The sequence below is a fragment of the Myiozetetes cayanensis genome, unplaced genomic scaffold, assembly GCF_022539395.1.
Source record: "Myiozetetes cayanensis isolate MyiCay16 unplaced genomic scaffold, myiCay2020 scf6-25, whole genome shotgun sequence".
NCBI classification, from domain to species: domain Eukaryota; kingdom Metazoa; phylum Chordata; class Aves; order Passeriformes; family Tyrannidae; genus Myiozetetes; species Myiozetetes cayanensis.
The window spans coordinates 33,052,810-33,068,893 of record NW_026087853.1 but is presented as its reverse complement, the minus strand read 5'-3'; the positions used below and the strand labels follow the sequence as shown (position 1 = coordinate 33,068,893).

The 16,084-nt window shown below is 48.8% G+C and overlaps 2 protein-coding genes across 4 annotated transcripts in view; one reads left to right on the top strand and one right to left on the bottom strand.

Moving 5' to 3' along the window:
• SUSD6 (sushi domain containing 6) overlaps positions 1-2,777 on the bottom strand; it is a 100,221-nt gene extending 97,444 nt beyond the window's left edge. The window contains exons 1-2 of one of the 3 annotated variants that reach the window (XM_050335081.1): positions 2,634-2,777; positions 792-937 (exon numbers count right to left, since the gene is read on the bottom strand). The gene's annotated coding sequence lies outside the window, so the exon portion shown is untranslated. Of the gene's footprint in view, positions 1-791; positions 1,626-2,633 lie in introns of those variants that run through there. The other 2 variants (XM_050335083.1, XM_050335082.1) reach the window with 2 other exon arrangements.
• CCDC177 (coiled-coil domain containing 177) lies at positions 1,909-7,490 on the top strand. The gene is made up of 2 exons (XM_050335079.1): positions 1,909-2,002; positions 2,658-7,490. The coding sequence occupies exon 2, from the start codon at positions 2,666-2,668 to the stop codon at positions 4,568-4,570; it is 1,905 nt and encodes a 634-aa protein (XP_050191036.1). The 5' UTR covers positions 1,909-2,002; positions 2,658-2,665; the 3' UTR covers positions 4,571-7,490.
• The last annotated feature ends 8,594 nt before the right edge of the window (positions 7,491-16,084 follow it).

Genomic DNA, 16,084 nt, shown 5'->3' with positions numbered 1-16,084 from the left:
GGAAAATGTTTACTAAAGCAGGAACATAACCTTATAGCACTGTTCCACCTGAGCACATAGATTTCTAGACACACTTAGCCGATAGAGAATTAGGTTTTATAATTGTGTCTGGAAAATGACTCAGTAGCAGTGATCCTCTTCAACTCACCCAGTCATATCCTCCTGCCCCATCCCAAATCTCCTTTACTCTTCGTGAGGTAGGGATATGATTCCATGTTTGGATAGTGTGTGTTAATGTCTTCTAAAGACATATCCAGCTGCTTCTAAAAATCTCCCGATTAATCCCTTTTTAATTGCATTTAATTGCCTCCTTATGAGGCTCCCAAAGACTCACAAGGAAACCTGAAAAGATCAAAGCCCAAATACAGTCCCAATGAAGGTTGAAATAGCCACCTGCTAAAAATTTGGAGAAGCTCACACCTTACATGGTATATATGCTTACCATTTTAGTATTTTCCACAAGGAGAGAGCACAGCCATGGCTACAGTGCTACAGCAAGTATGAATGGTTAGCCCCATCAGCCAGCAAGCTGGACTCTTCAGACAGCAGAGCTGTTCCCTAGATTGGGGATGTTTCATGGAACTAATTACCAAGCTTTATAACCGTCCCCTGCAGACTATCATGATGATGAATGAATGAGATCAGAATAGTCCATATGGTTTATTGTTGGAATTTGCCCACTCGCTGTAGATGCATCATTACTCTGTGCATTCATCAGCATGGGGATGAGCACAATTCAAAAAGTCTTTGCCCATACAATATGGGCAACAACCCACACAATCACAACCAACCTGCAGCTCTTCAGCTTTATCCCAAGAACTCCCCAGGCCTTTTTGGTGTCCTTCTGTTCCTCTGTATCCTTGTCCTGGGCCATCCTGCAAGTCCTTTGGTGAATGCCATATCCTTCCTTATTAAAGTAAAGCATAGTAAGCTGCACCTGTAGAAGTTAAACAAGAAATTGCTGAAAAACTTTGAATTCATAACACAGTGGCTAATGGTGCATTGACTACTCTTGTCCTCTGCCTGACAAAATCAGAGTTGCTCCACTATGTGGCACAGATGCTCTGCAGCTCCACAAGCAGCAATGATCCTCTTTTTACTGAATGATATTTCCAGAGCAGAGCATTTCTCAACTCCACTGAGGCTGTTAAGCCCAGGAACTGTGTAGAAACAGGGGATATTTCAAAGTAACTGCAAGCACCATGTTCAGAGTAGGTACCCCAAAAGGTGTACTGTATTGCCTGACACATCCCTGCATCAAGCAATACCTTGCATTAGCACAAAAGGGAATAGGGTTTCATGGATGGAAACTGCTTTGAGCTGAAATCTGAGAGCTGTACCATTCTTTTCCAGCTCTGGCGTGAATTCCCTAGGCGGTCCAAGGCAGGCACCTTCATCTCCCTGTGGCTCAGTTTGCCATCTGTAAAACTGGGTTAGCATCCCCTCCTCCTTCTTACACTGCTTTTATCCTTGTCTATATTAAAGGTAAATACAGACGGACTTGTTTGTCTGCGGGCACAGTGCAAAACGTAGGGCACGGCCGTGAAAGTGCCGCTCCTATGGGGAAGGTCTGCAGGGAAAGATGCGCGCTCGGAGGGGCAGGTGCAGAGCAGGACGCACGGATGCAGGGATGCGCACACGGGGAGGGGGGACGCCTGCAGGGAACTACACATGCGAGGCGGGCCGGGAGCTCGCCCGCCGCCCGAGCCAGCCCCACGCCGCGCCCACCGCAGCGCTGCCCCCGGCCCGGCCCGGCGCCGCCGCGGGGCTGCGGGGCGGGCTCCCCCCGCGCCCGCCTCCGCCCGCCCCCCGCGCGGGGCCGCAGCGGGCAGCGCGGGGCGCCGCAGCCTGCGGGCGGCCGTGCCCGCTGCCGCCGCCGCCCCGCAGGTGGGGGCGCCGCGCGGGGCCCGGGGTGCCATGGAGGAGCCGCCACAGCCGCCCGCCTGATCCCCGAGGCCGCCGGCACCGAGACAAAGCGCGGGGCTGCGGCCGCGCCCGCCCGGTGAGTGCCGCGGGGGGCCCGGGAGGGCGGGGGGCTCCGTCTCGCGCCGCGGGCATCGGGCCGGGGGAGGTCCCGGTCCCGCAGCCAGCCCTGCCTGACAGCCCCGAACATCCCCTTCCTCATTCACGCCCAGACACCTCCGTCCGCCGCTTCGCCGAACCCAGCGCCCCGCAAGCATCCTCGTTCATAGCCTGGCCACCCTCAGCCCAAACTGCCCTCCCGGCCCAGTGACGCTCCGTGCACCCCCAGCAGCCCTGCTCGTTGCCGAACGAGCCGGCGCCCACTGCCCAAACCTGCCGCAGGGGCTCTGAACGCCTCCCACGTCACCCCAAACACCCCCGTCACCCCAAACGCCCCCACGCACACCACTGTGCACAACCCGCGCGTCCTAAAGACTCCCCCATCACGCCCCCGTTCCCGAGCAGGCGCTCCCACCACCCCGCAGACCGCCCAAACAACAGCTCCCGCCCCGGACACTCCCCGCCACCGGACACTGCCCAGCAACGCCCAACACCTCCCGCAACCAGTCCCCTCCCTGCACAAACACAGCCCTGCCCAGCCACTCGCGGTGCAGACCCCGCCGCCCCCCGCCCCTGCACGGGAACACAAAGGGGTCCTCCCGCCCGCTCACCCGCCGCCGTTCTCTGCCCCGCAGGCCGAGCCATGGTGGAGCCGCCGGCCGAGCCTCCCCCGCAGCCCTGCCCGGCGCCCGGGGGGGCGGTGGGGGGAGAGCCGGCCCGTCCCGGAGAGCAGTCGCCGCTGCTGCACCTGGATCTGTACAACTTCGACTGCGCGGCGGCGGAGGGCAGCCGGTACGTGCTGACCAGCCCGCGGTCGCTGGAGGCCTGCGCCCGCTGCGCCGTGCGACCCGTGGAGCTGCTGCCGCGGGCGCTGGGGGACCTGCTGCGGGAGGCGCCCGGGCGCTCCATGCGGGTGGCCGCCGGCCTCTACGAGGCCTACGAACGGGAGCGCCGCCGCAAGCTGCAGCAGTGTCGGGAGGAGCGGGAGAGGATTATCCGGGAGGAGAAGAGGCGGATCCTCGCGCCCCTCGGCAGCCTGCCTCCCTCGCCCGCCGCCCGCGTCGCCTCCCGCGCTGCTGCCGCCGCCGCTGCTGCCGGCGGGCCCCGGACCCATGGCGGGGGCAAGGCCAGGGCGTCGAGGGGTGCCAAGGGCAAGAGCCACTCCCTGGACTCGCTGCAGAAGCGTCGTGAGGGCAGCTGGGGCAAGACCTCCTCGGAGTCGGGGGCCTCGTCCTCCTACAGCGGGGAGAGCTTGCGGGAACGGGGGGGCAAGGTGGGTGGCCGGGGCCGGGGGGCAGCTGCTGCCAATGGGTCCTTTCTGGGGCGCAGCTTCAGCCTGGGTGACCTCAGCCACTCACCACAGACTGCCCAGAGGGTCGAGAGGATCGTCAGGGAGGTGAAGAGGAAGAAGGGCCTCTCGGAGGTACCTGAGAGGGACAAGAAGATTGCGGCACTGATGATTGCCAAGCACCAGGAGGCCAACATCCTGCGGGAGCAGCGGCAGGTGGCCCATCTTCAGTGGGACAGCCAGCGGCGCCTGGCTGAGCAGCGTAAGGAGCAGGAGGAGAAGGAGAAGCAGAGGGCCCTCCTGCAGGGTCAGCGGATGTGGGAGAGCCAGGTGGAGAAGCGTCGTGGGAGGCTGAACCAGGAGCAGGAGGAAGCTGCCCTGATGAAGCAGAGACAGCGCCTCATGTGTGAGGAGAGGTGGCGAGAGCAAGCGGAGAAGCAGGAGCGGCTGCGGAGGGAGAGGCTGGAGAGGGCCATCCAGGAGGACAAGCAGAAGAAGCTCCATCAAGAGCTCAACCTGAAGGCAAAGGAGGAGGTCAAGAAGGAGCACCAGGAGCGAGAGGAGCAGCTCCTGCAAGAGAAGCTGTCCATGGCTGCACAGAAGAGGCTGAAGAAGGAGGTGCAGCTGCAGAAGGAGAAGAGACTGTTTAACCAAGCAGAGAAGCTGAAGCACGAGGCCTTGCTCAAGGAATTGGCCAAGCAAGAGGCAGAAGAGAAGGAAATGCTGAAGGCCTCCCTGAAGATGAGTTTGACAAAGGCTCAGGAGAACTATGAGCAGCTAGTGGAGAAGAGAAACCAGGAGCTGAGGGAGAAGGCCAGGCGTGAGGACATGCAGATCCAGAGAGCTAAACTGGCAGCAGAGAAGAAGGAAAGAGAGCAGAAGGAGCACTTGGAGGCACTGGCTAGAGAAACAGAGAGAAAGCTCCAGCATGCTGCCCAGGTGGCCGAAGAGGCTGTTCAAGAGAAAGCCCGCAAGGTGGTCTTGAGTCGTCTGGAGAAGGAAAAAGTGCAGAAGATGAACAAGCAAAAGGTGGAACAGTATGAAGACTTACGGCGCAGGGAAATCCTCCTCTCTATAGAGAAGAAGCTGGAGAGAAGCGAGCAGATCTTCAAGGAGAAGAAGACTGTCTTAGAAAATGCCAGGTCTGTCGCTCGGGCGTCCTTCCACGTCCGGGAAAAAGTACGGGAGGAAACAAACATGCGCACCTTTGACAAGATGGCCTTTGAAGCAGAACTGCATGCTCACCTTAACAAGAAATGAAAGATCTTGTCATGGATAAGTGGGGATGCACCACCGGTTGTCCATCATAATGCATAGAAAGCTCCTCCACATGAACATTTGAAAAACAACAACAACTAACATCCACCCTAATTTCTTATTCTGGAGGAGCAGGGTACCGCACAAAAATGTGGCAGCTATTTCACATACTGTTTTAAATACATTTTTTGTTCTGGGTGTGTTTTAAGGACTGACCTCAGTCATCTTTCCAGAGGGGAAGCAAGTTTTTGTGCCCTCCACCCCACGAGCACACACATTTTTTCAGAGAGGGCTGCAGAAGAAGTCTGCTTGAAGCCTGTGAGTACTGATGGGTTGTTTACAGCAGAGATGACTACAGCTGGTCTCTTCAGTTTGCAATGCAGACAACAGAGCCTACTGAGTAAGAACCAAAACCATCTGAGCTGATTCTGCCTTGAGTGACAGTTTGGTTTAAGTTATGGGACTGCATTTTCCAAGCTGCTGCACTCCCATGCTGAAGATGACGAAGGCTGGAGTACAGAATTCCATATGCCCTGCGTGCCCCTTGTCTGCTGCTGGTACCAAGTTAGAGAAAGCACAGATCAAGGCCATGTAAGTAGACATTATGATCAGAGCTGGGCAGAGCCTGTTAGTGCTCACAGACAGTTTCGCTTTTGCTGTTTGTAACTGTTGCCCCTCCCAACTATCCTCAGCTCTCCTCTTCCTTTTCAAGTTTCTCTTGGAAACATCTGTAGAATTTCTTCTTTTCTTTTGGAAGAGGGGGAAAAGGAGAGAAATCTGTGGGCAAGTCACAAACTGATGGGCAACTCACACAGCACAATTGTTCATTGTAGTGTAAAAATGAGTGAACCTGTGGAATCTGGACTTTGGGGAAATGTGAGGGTCAATTGTAAATGGAACTCTGCAAGCAGATTGCATAGAAAAATCACCCTTGGGAATTCTTAAAATTCAAGGGGACTCTCAGCTCCTCAGCCAACTGGGCCTGCCGTGAGCACAAGGTTGGACCAGATGTCCTCTAGAGTCCCATTCCAATGTATTGGTTCTATGAGCTGCATACAATGAGACTTTCACCCAGCTCTTATCATTGTCTACTGAACAGAGGAGCATTTCTCTGTCCACTGGTGCTAACAGTTGTCTTCTCATATAGGGCACAAGAAAGAGTAGATGCAGAAAATGAGGTACATTACAGATTCTTTTAGATGAGGATCATGTCTTTTTTATAACTCATAATACTGTTTTGAGGAACTGAGTCCTTCTGCCATTAAATGCACTGGAAATGTGAAAAGCCTACCTATACCCTGTGCAGAGTGTTCAAGTAAGACAGTGTTTCAAGCTGCAGGTTTCCACATTTACTCTGTTGGGTTGGAGTTACAAGCACAAATTCAAAGCAGGCACTTTCTGCTGGTTTTTTTCTGGCTCCTGGCAGCATCAGCTCTATGTTCTACCATCCGTGACGCCGTGCTGGGTTGCTCTGGTGATGGCAGCCAGACCTGGAGGAGAAGCAGCAAGAAAAGACAGGATCTTACATACCGTACAGTGGAAGAGAAAACCAGGAGAAGGTTGACATGTGGAACAGACATGCAGTCCCGCATGCATGGATTGCTTACCAGAATTTCCCAGAAGGTGACAGCAGGTCAAAACCCTCTTAGAAGACTTTAAGGATGGTGTTAAATGAACAGCAACAACAACAATAGACCAAGCACACCCTGGTGCCCTGCAAGGCTGGAGACATTATACAAACAGTGTTGAAAACTGGAGCAAGTAGGGATTTATTTTTCTTTAGTTTAATCAAGCTTGTTCTTCTTTGAATCATGGTGTTAATTGGAGGTGTTAAGGGCAGGCAGCATGAAAGTAGGAATTAGGGCACCTGAGTGATGTTTGCTTTGTCAGCCATTGGCTCATTGTGTAACACCAGGCAAGTCCTCAGGGGCTGGGACTTGCAGGAAATAGTAACACTTGGCTTGGAAAAGCACTTCAAAAACTTTGGACAACTGATGCTAACAAAGCGCAAAGATTTATTTATTTATTTATTTAGCTATTTATTTATTTATTTGAGTGGTTCCTAAAGTAAAACATCCCTTGGTGAAAAGCACTGATTAACACCAAAATCTGGTAGCTGTGGAAAGGACAGCTGCATTACTGTTCCCAGCAAGGAGTCTGTCCCCTCATCCTCAAAGCAGCAGTTTGAACAGTGAAACAAATCCTGTTGTAACACTGGACAAGGTCCTTGAAAAAAACCAGTCTTCTCCACATGTTGTTCATATTGCAGTGATCTATGTGTGCCCTTGTAGCTGCAAAGACCTAGAAAAGAGATGGCCAGTGGCCCAAATCTAGCCAGCACATTTCCCTTGCTCCCTGGCAGCACTAGAGTTGGGATAAAACCTGCAGTGACTTCAGCACAAGCCCCTGTTTCATCTGATTAGAAGCCTTTGGGGATGCAGAAAGGGCCCGCCAATACAGATGTGAGAGCTATTGCTTTCCTGTGTCATTGCACTGTGGTTGAAATTCACTGCTTGGTCTGTTCAGAAGGAAAATAGGGAAAGCTAGGAAACAGTAGAGAGAAGGCAAAATGTGGTGGGCAAATGAGCAGACAGCCTCTAATTGGAACAGCATTTTCCCCCTAAAGGTCTACTCCAATCTACCTGAAGACTTTGTCCAAACCTCCCTCTGACAGGGCATTTCCAGTGCAGACTGAGAACCTTCTGTATCCTAGGAGACATGTCTTGGCCACTGACTGTAATTACACCTAGGGTCAATCTCCTGCTGCTGACTGAGTTTGACACCTTGGGGCCACAGCCGAACTAATCAAAACAAACCTACATGATGGTAATTGGACTGGCAAACTACTGTTCCTCTACTGTGCAGTGTACAGTTCGAGTTTTGAATGTGCAGTCTAAGAAAAAATATTTTTTTTCAAAAGACATTAATCTGTGTATGGATATTTTTTATTTCTCTACTGGTTTCCGTTCAAAGTCTGTGAAATTCGCTGGAGTTCATGAGTTTAAAATTGCAGCACGGAAAATGTAAGTCAGCAATTTGGGTGGAAGCATGAGAGGTTATTTCTTGGGTCTGCTTATGCTTCCATTTATTTAAGAAGGAGTTTTACTGCTTGATTTCTGTAGGAACAGAAATTAAATCCTGGGACACATGTAAAAAGTATGGCCCTTTTAGATGAGGATTGTTTGGTATTTTTGCTATTGAGCTGCAGGCTAAGGAGTACTAAAAGCAACCAACATGTTATCTAATAGCTCAGAAGTAGATTGTGGCTTATTTAGAGCAGAGAAGCAGCTGATGCCATTTGTTACGGTCCTGCAGAAAGCTAACTTAGTTGGGTCCTCTCCTGGGATTAGAAAACACATTTTAGGCTACCGTGGTATTATAATCATAAGGTTATAATAAAGACTTTGCTTCTAAGCCATTTGCCTGCATGCCACATAATGACCACTAAGCCTTGAAATACCTGCACTTAAAAAGCAACAACAAAAGGACAGTTACCAGGAAACTTCTGTGACTGGTAACATATCTTAGATCCAGCTAGCAGCACATTCCTAGTTTTCAATTCCTAAGCAGTTGGGAGTCTAGCTGTAGTTTCAGGTTGGATCCCATAGATTTAACGGGACAACCCCAAATCTGAAGCTAGTGCCACTAAACATTCAGTTCTAATGCCAAACACTGACACGTGGATGCAGCTCTAACACAGTTGAAAACCACTGCACTGCTTACTGCTGCTCATTGACTAGGACTACTGCTTGAAGCTGACCTGCTAGAAACCACTCAGAGTGTTTACAGGGTTTCTGAAGCTGAGATCTTAAAGCACAGGGGAAAAGAAAGACTCCAATATCATTTAAATATTCTAAAAAGAATAACAGGACCAAGTCCTTGGATTCTTTGGCAGGCAAAACTCCTGTCATTTTATACTAATGTTTTGTAGTGAGACAACATGATCGAGCGCACAGTATCAGAAAAGAAAAGTCTGTCACGCTGATGACTACAGCAGAATAGGCACATTATTTCAGAGGCCTCAGAACAGTGCAGTCTGGTTTCCTTGGGCAGCTGCCCCGTGAGTCTCACTTTAGTGAAACCGTGGATGCAGGATGAATTTGTCTTGTATTACACATCAGAGAACTCACAGATGAGGGAGAAGCATTGGCTAAAGAGCTCTTTTACCTGAGCTCTAGATGAGTTTTGGAACACCATGGAGCGCATTTTGCATGTTCACAAACTATCCTGTTTTTGTGGGTTGTCTACTTTTTAACTGCATCTGGGCTAAAACTGGAGCCTTTCAGTGGCATAGAGAGTGCCAACAGTCTCATCTGCATGCTTCCTCTTCACACAAAATTCATCACTAAAACATGATCTCTCTGTCAAGGTTGAATTTTGCAGATACGTTCAAAAGCTATTAGGAGGAGCAGCTGCACCACCACTAGTTAATATTTTACAAGGTAATTTTTAAGCCAGTTCATAATAAGTTCTTTCACCACATACATAAGAGGGGTGTGAGGATTAGATTTCTCGCCTTGGTTACCTACTGTGTTTCTCCTATGATGCTTACAGAGCTCCAGGCTCATTCTGTGCTAAAATTTCACTTGATGCCTGGGGATTTCTGTTCACTAAACAAATGCTGAATATGCAGTGCACACAGGTTTGGAAGGGGACTTAGTTTGGTGTGCATGTCTTTATTGAGCCAAACCTGGACAGGGAGGCATGGGAGGAGACACAGAATTTGCAATACGAATTCCATCAACCACTAGTTTTCTAAAAGTTCAGTTAAGAGCAGCCCCAGAGCCACCTCTGCTAGCTCTGATCTGGGAAGTGACACCCTTTGCTCTCTTAGTGACCTCAGAGAGAGCCAGGCTGATCATATCCTACCTGAGGACAGCTCATCGCTTCAGTTGTTACATTAAAGATTTGCTTTCAGCTGTGGGTATTCTTCCTCTGCTGGTAAAGACAAAACTGTAGTAGTTGAAATGCCATTTTAAAAGCGGTTTTGTTTTGAGGGGGTTTTGTTTGGCTTTTTGTTGGTTTTTTGTTTGTTTGTTTTTGTTGGGAGTTTTTGTTTTAAAGCAGATGCAGGGAGATGTAAGGATGAGACACAAAGCTGGTTAGATGCAGTACATTAAAGATGATGACTGTGACTGTCTTCACACAAAGTTCTGCTTTGTGGACCTGGGACTATGCCGTTGTTTAGTACAGCAGCAACCACATCCAGGAGGGCAGAGGTGCTCTGGGAGGTGCTCTGTGATTTGTTCACAGATCACACAGGATCCCTTCAAAGCATGCAAATGTAAACTCCAATGCTTTGCTGTGCCAAGGTCCTAGGGAATTTAGTTTGTTAGGATTGGACTTAGCTTTCATAGTTGTAAATGAAGGCTGTCATGGGCAAAGAAGAGGAAGACACTGGTTTAGCCCAGTCCCTCTGGAAATCAGCCCTGTGACATTTACTTTGCAGTGCAATACAGGCATATTCTAGTGTGAACCAATGGAGCCCTAATACAACTACTTTGGGAGTGCAGCCCCACAAGTCTTTGGCAAGCAAGTGGCACCCCTGTAAAGAGCCAGTACTGAGACATCGTGAGAAAATCATAATGCTTCTTCCTTCTAGGCAGGCGGCAGCTCTGCCCTTCTTTTTGGTGAGATATTACTAGGTGATGTTTTGAAGAGAAAACACTGGGGAGAAGAAAAAATTGCAAAACTGTTCCACACAAGACACCTGGAAACACATTTTCTATTTATGGAGAGCAACCAGCACTCTGGGGATGCCAGTCTCCAGAGCCTTCATAATGGAATAGGCCCAACATCCCACATGCCTCTTAAAGCTACAGTGTGAAAAAAATTAGGTTCTAGGTCTGACTTCTTCGTCCTTAGACTGTTCTTCGAGCATGGGTCTTTGCTGGAGGCTCATGAGCTGTTATCATAAGATTCTAGTCTGAAAAGACCCAAGGCATTCTCTGGCAACTTTGCACTCATCTCCTAAGTCCCTGCCATTCAGCAAGAAATCCTCTGCATTACCAGAACCACTCTGGCAGTAAGAATTATCCTGTAGTACAAACCAAAACTGCCAGTGCTATTTTGTTCTTATGTGATTTACCCAGCTCCTTGCATGCAATCTCAGGACCTGGCTGTGAGGTAAACTAGTTATTGCCCCCAGCCTAAGTACAAGCAAACTGAAGCAGAACTGATGTGATTTGCCTTGGGCCATGCTGGCCTCTCTGATCTAGCTGAAGCTCTCATTCAAGTCCTCCCTAATCCCCATGCAGCCCTCTAATTAACCTGTCCTGGTTGCAATGGAGGGATATCCCTGTGCCCCTGCCGTGGCAGCTCCTCTGCCTCCTTCTTTGCAGCTGGTGCTTCATGGAGGATGAAGGTTTTAAGCCATCAGCTGCCACTCCTGGGCATTGCCCCCAAAACTTGAAACACTTCTAAATGGGGGCCTGAAGGTGAGATAGGGCTGCACTGGGAGCCTGTGACAGAGGCACAGTAAGAAGAAGATATGTCAGCTGAAATGGGCAGGAACTACAGATGGAAATATTAAATGAAAGAGTACTCATGGACTGAGTGTCCTTATACCATCCTGGCTAGCTAGAATCACTTCTATCTCTAAGTATGACAGCATACAATAACACTTTCTTTCAGCACATTAAACTGACAGGGCCCAGTTCATCCCATTAGTTACCTCTCTTGGGCCAGCAGAGTTGTTCCAGGAACGAATACAACCTTTTATCATTTATGCAAATCACAGCGGCTTGGGATAGCTTATGCTTCCAAGAGCTTGGAGGAAATTTCCCCCTGCCTGAACAATACCCAGGCAATGGGATGGGAGTCACATAACAGTCGGTATTTTTAGACTGGGTGACAAATTTGTCAATACCCTGGTGCTGGTCGCTGTGTTCCTGGGTGTTTACAAAACAATGTCTGCTTTAGCAGCTCAGTGCAGCTGAGGGGAAGAACAGCTGGCGCAGAAGTATCTTGTCAGACAGCAAGCTAAACAGTGGGGAGTAAGAGATTTGGCTCTGTGTCTGTTGGGTGCTACTGGGAATGTTTTGGTTTGTAAGAGGGTGATGGAATAATTTCTTCTCTTTTTTAATCACCTTCAAAATAGGCTGTGCTATTTTTGACAATTATTTAATGATTTATAAGAGATGGGAAAATAAATGAGGAAGGGAGCTCAAAACACAAATGTGTAGGTAAGGCAGAAAGACATTTTCCTTTCCCTCCTGAAAAAAACCTGTGAGCATTGTGCCAGCAGGTGAGAGTTTTGTTAAATGCCAAGTTGCATGCAATTTCTTAGACCCTAGGAGGGTGAGCACTCTGTTCACAAACTTTTCTACCTGTGCACCTGTCTCCTGTACATGCTGACAAGACAGGCTTTACGTTTACCTCCCAGTAACAGTTATTTCTCTGGATTTCAAGGAATAGGTGAGATCCATGACCAGAAAGAAACTAGTTTCACTGTAGAGGGACCACTGCACAGCCATCCTGGGTGGACTCACTCCACATCTGACATGAACCCTGATGGTAGAGTGATACTTTGCTGTCATCAAATTTTAGCAACCCTCAGCCAGACACAGTTTGGGAGCCTCTGCACCATTTTCAGCTCCCACCTGATTCAAGCTGCCCTTGTTTCCTAGCCAGTTTAATCCTGAGGCTCCTGCTCCCATTGCCTGCAGCAAGGTACCTGGGGAGCTGACCACAGGGTACAGCCAAGTCTCCACTTATCTGTAGAGGCTTCAACCAAACTAATTTGCCTTTCTCTTCCTTAAACTGGGGCATGTCTGTGCATGAGCGACTACAGGAACTGTCTGAATCTGGGCTTTGAGTGGTGTAGATTGAACGTCTAGAGAAGGACTTGGGTGTTGCAGCACAGCAAAGGGATGCTACTGCTTTATTTTTGATTATCAATACCACTGCTAATTTGCTTCCCCTGCATTGCTTTCTCAGACAGTGTACCATGAACAGGTCGAGCACTAGCAGCCCCAGAAGTGCTAAAGTGTTGCCTTCCACACTTAGACCAATGCTTGGCATGGGAAGCAGGTGTCCCTTCTTACATGAGAGGGAAGCTTCCCTTCTTATCATGCACAGATGCTTTGGGGACAGGCTGGCATCCTAAGATACATCCATCCTATTACCACCATCACCAGTTTCTCCTTATGATCTGAATTCTACCAGTAAATTCATAATTAGCTTATATAGGCCTGCATGACCTGTCATGACAGGAATTTTAGATATAATGCAACATCTGAGTCATGACATTGCTTTTTCTGCTATTAGTTTCACCTGCTGCTGCTCAGCAGGAAGTAAAGCAAGGGAGGATTGTTTCAATAAACCAGAGGTGACCTGCCTGCTTTCAGAAAATGCTAGGCAGGTAGGCAAGCTAAGACCTTCAGGGCTTTATGCAACAGTAGAGCACCTGACATCGTAGGTTAGCTGTAGGTACACTACATATCACTTTGCACGGTAGCTGTCACTCCAGCTTACATCTCTTGGATGCTGTGAGTCCTAATATCTTCCAGGAAGAAGGCACTCTGTCTTGTAACAGAAGTTTTCTCTGATTCCTACAGTATTTCAAAGAACCTGCACGTATCTGTTTGCAGAATCAGATACTTTAATACCTTTTATTTATGGTTCCATCAAAAAATCATAGAAGTAGAGATTTCTGAAGGCAATGATGTTCACACCCAGAGCTGCTGTACTCTCTGAGTGTCTCTGATCAGACTACACTGTGCTACTCTAGAGATTTCTTGCAAGTCCTGCAGTCTCAGGGAACCTGCAGATCCCTTCCTGCAAAGACACTGTAGTATAATGCAGATGCCACGTGATTCAGTCACAGCCTGCAAGTCCCCAAATGCACAGAAAACTTGCTGTAAGCTACCAGGAGAATTTCTGCAGAGTCTCCTGGAATCCACAGGGGCCATTCCTGTCTGTCCTGATGCCACTGCTGTATAAACTCTAATGCTGTACAGTACCTGCTGACCTAATAATACTGTCTGAGTCCTCTCCATGACAACACACCACAATGTCCTCAGGTACAGGGAGGCATCCTGCAATCAGGCAAGGCTGGCCACAGAATCCATGTATCAGATGTATAGAGTATAATTTAAGCATAAGTATTTTCTGTTGGGAAGTTGGAGGTACAAATGCAAAGGGGCAGAATTACTCCCCAGAGGAAAGGAAATAATTGCTGAATGTGAATGAGAAGAAAGAAATGACAAAATGAGACCATTAAATAACCTTAAAATCATAAAAGACCTAGTTTACAGGTTTCGTGTAACAGATGTACATGGCCAAACAGCTTCACACATTTTGGATACCCTCAGGGAATGAAGAATGGTGGGAAGTACTGAAGACCTCAGGTAAGAAAGGAAGAGTCTTTTCCAACAAGGGTTGGGGTTGGCTGGAGTGGAGAATTGTAGAAAAGCTGTTCAAGACATCTCCAACTATGATGGCACTACAGCAAAGAAACATAGTCCAGTTCTCTTTAGGGAACTGGATTGATGGCTGGTGGTGTTGCACAAAGACAATACAGGGCTTTATTTGTAAGCAACCATTTCGATTCAGTCACCAGACCACGGGACTGGGTTTGTGCCTGTTAAGATCAATTGCCCAAAGGCAAACACATGGTGACAATTAGCACATTCCTGCATCCAACAGAGGTGACACCACAGCCAGAGGAAAACTGAGCCTGGGGCTATTTCCAGAGAGGACAGAGACCTTCTGAAAGGGAAAAGCCAGATTAAAGGCAAATCATAATCCTTAACCATTCAGTGACAGCCTGGGAAGAAAGGATTGCTCAAAAAAAAAACAAGGGTCCTCTCTCAAGAAAGATAGTGTTTCCACGGCTGGCAAGCTGGTTGTGGGCTCATGTCCTCATCTTCTCCTTCTCTGGCAGGAGCAAGAGACAGAATTTCATCAAAAAGAGAGGGAAAGAATTCTATCTGGGAGGATGAAACCTCTTAGGTCAGACCTTGTCAGTCAAAGCTCTTCACTCTGATTTCACCTGCAGACAGGACCCTAAACATCCCTGGGAGACTGGGCTTCAACACTCAACTTGTGCAACCTGAAATCTGGTCATGCATCCATGCTCTGATGTGTTTGCTGCACTTGCTTGGACATTAAGGCAGGTTTGTGGGGCTTTCCAGCATGCCAGCTGCATGCTTCACAGCCATATCCCTGCCACAACTTTGAAGCAGCAGAGGAAAGATTGTATCTCATTCTTCCCCAGTTCAGAGCAGGATTACAGTTGCTTATTCAGAGTCCCTTCCCCCATTGACAGAGTGGAGGAAAAATAATTATAAACCTTCTTTTTATATATGCCAGCTAGCAGACAGGATCAATACGCAAAGGGACTCCCTGATTTCTGACATGCCTAAGCCCTCAGACAACTGTGGGGTTTTTGCACCATATGGCTCTATCACTTGATAAAATAGTGCCCTAGATATACTGGATGTTTTCCAGTCTGCCACCAAATGAACTTAGGAGGATGGGCACATACAGCCACAGTTTCTGTAGTGTTGTCACCGTTTCTGAGGTCTCCAGACCTATCACAAGCCGCTGTATTTTTGCAGCCCCTCCTGCCCCCCCCTCTCCCGGGACCAGCTACCAAAGGGATTAAACACGGCATGCTATCTACTGCAGTGGCTTAATCACTAAGCAAAGCACTCATCCCCTGACCACAAGGTCAAGGAATTATCTTCCTGACAGATAATGCAGCCAGGGCTTGGAACAAAATGAGGAGCTGAACTGTCATTGCAAGCCCACAGGCCACAGCTTTATTGCTGTTTCCAGGGGGAGTAATGCTGCTAAGATGCTATAAAAGTGTAGTGTGACTTTTTCCACATGCTCCAAGATGCCTCTTGGTGGCAGAGGAAGATAAACGCAGGAAAAATAGTATTCAATTTTGTGTACACACATGCCCTTCCCATAAACACCCCCTCTGCCAAACCTGTCCCTCTGAGAGCAAAAGGTTTTGATGGTTGGATGTATTTGGCACTGTGTACTAAAGAGATTGTGAATAACTAACTGAGCACTAAGCCAGGGCCAAAAGAGAATTGACCTCGGGGGAAATATATTTATCCAGAAGTATGGTTTCAGAAGGCATAGATCCCATGCTTCAGTTTCAGCAGAAGATGGGAAGTCCCGTTCCCACATAAGCCAGCCTGCTGGGGCAGAGCTGAAAGGACCACCAGTCCCACAGCTCATTGCACAGCTGCCAGAGGGCAACTCAAGCCAATGGGGGAAAAACTCTTCATTTGAGATTTAAATACAAAGAGTCCAGATCAGTTGCCACTATAAGAGTGAGGAAAACGAGAGCTATGAAACCAGGTCCTTACGAGGGACTAGCACAGGGCATCAGCTCCCGCAGCTGTGCTGTGGGCACATCGAGACCCTCTGCACACAGCCAGGACGAATGAGCCACGATCTCTTGCCTGGTGGCGGCTGGAGATCGGTCCCTTTTCATAGAAGGGGAAGGCATAAGCTGAGGTTACAGGAAAAGACTGCGAAGGTGAGGCTCTCTACCCA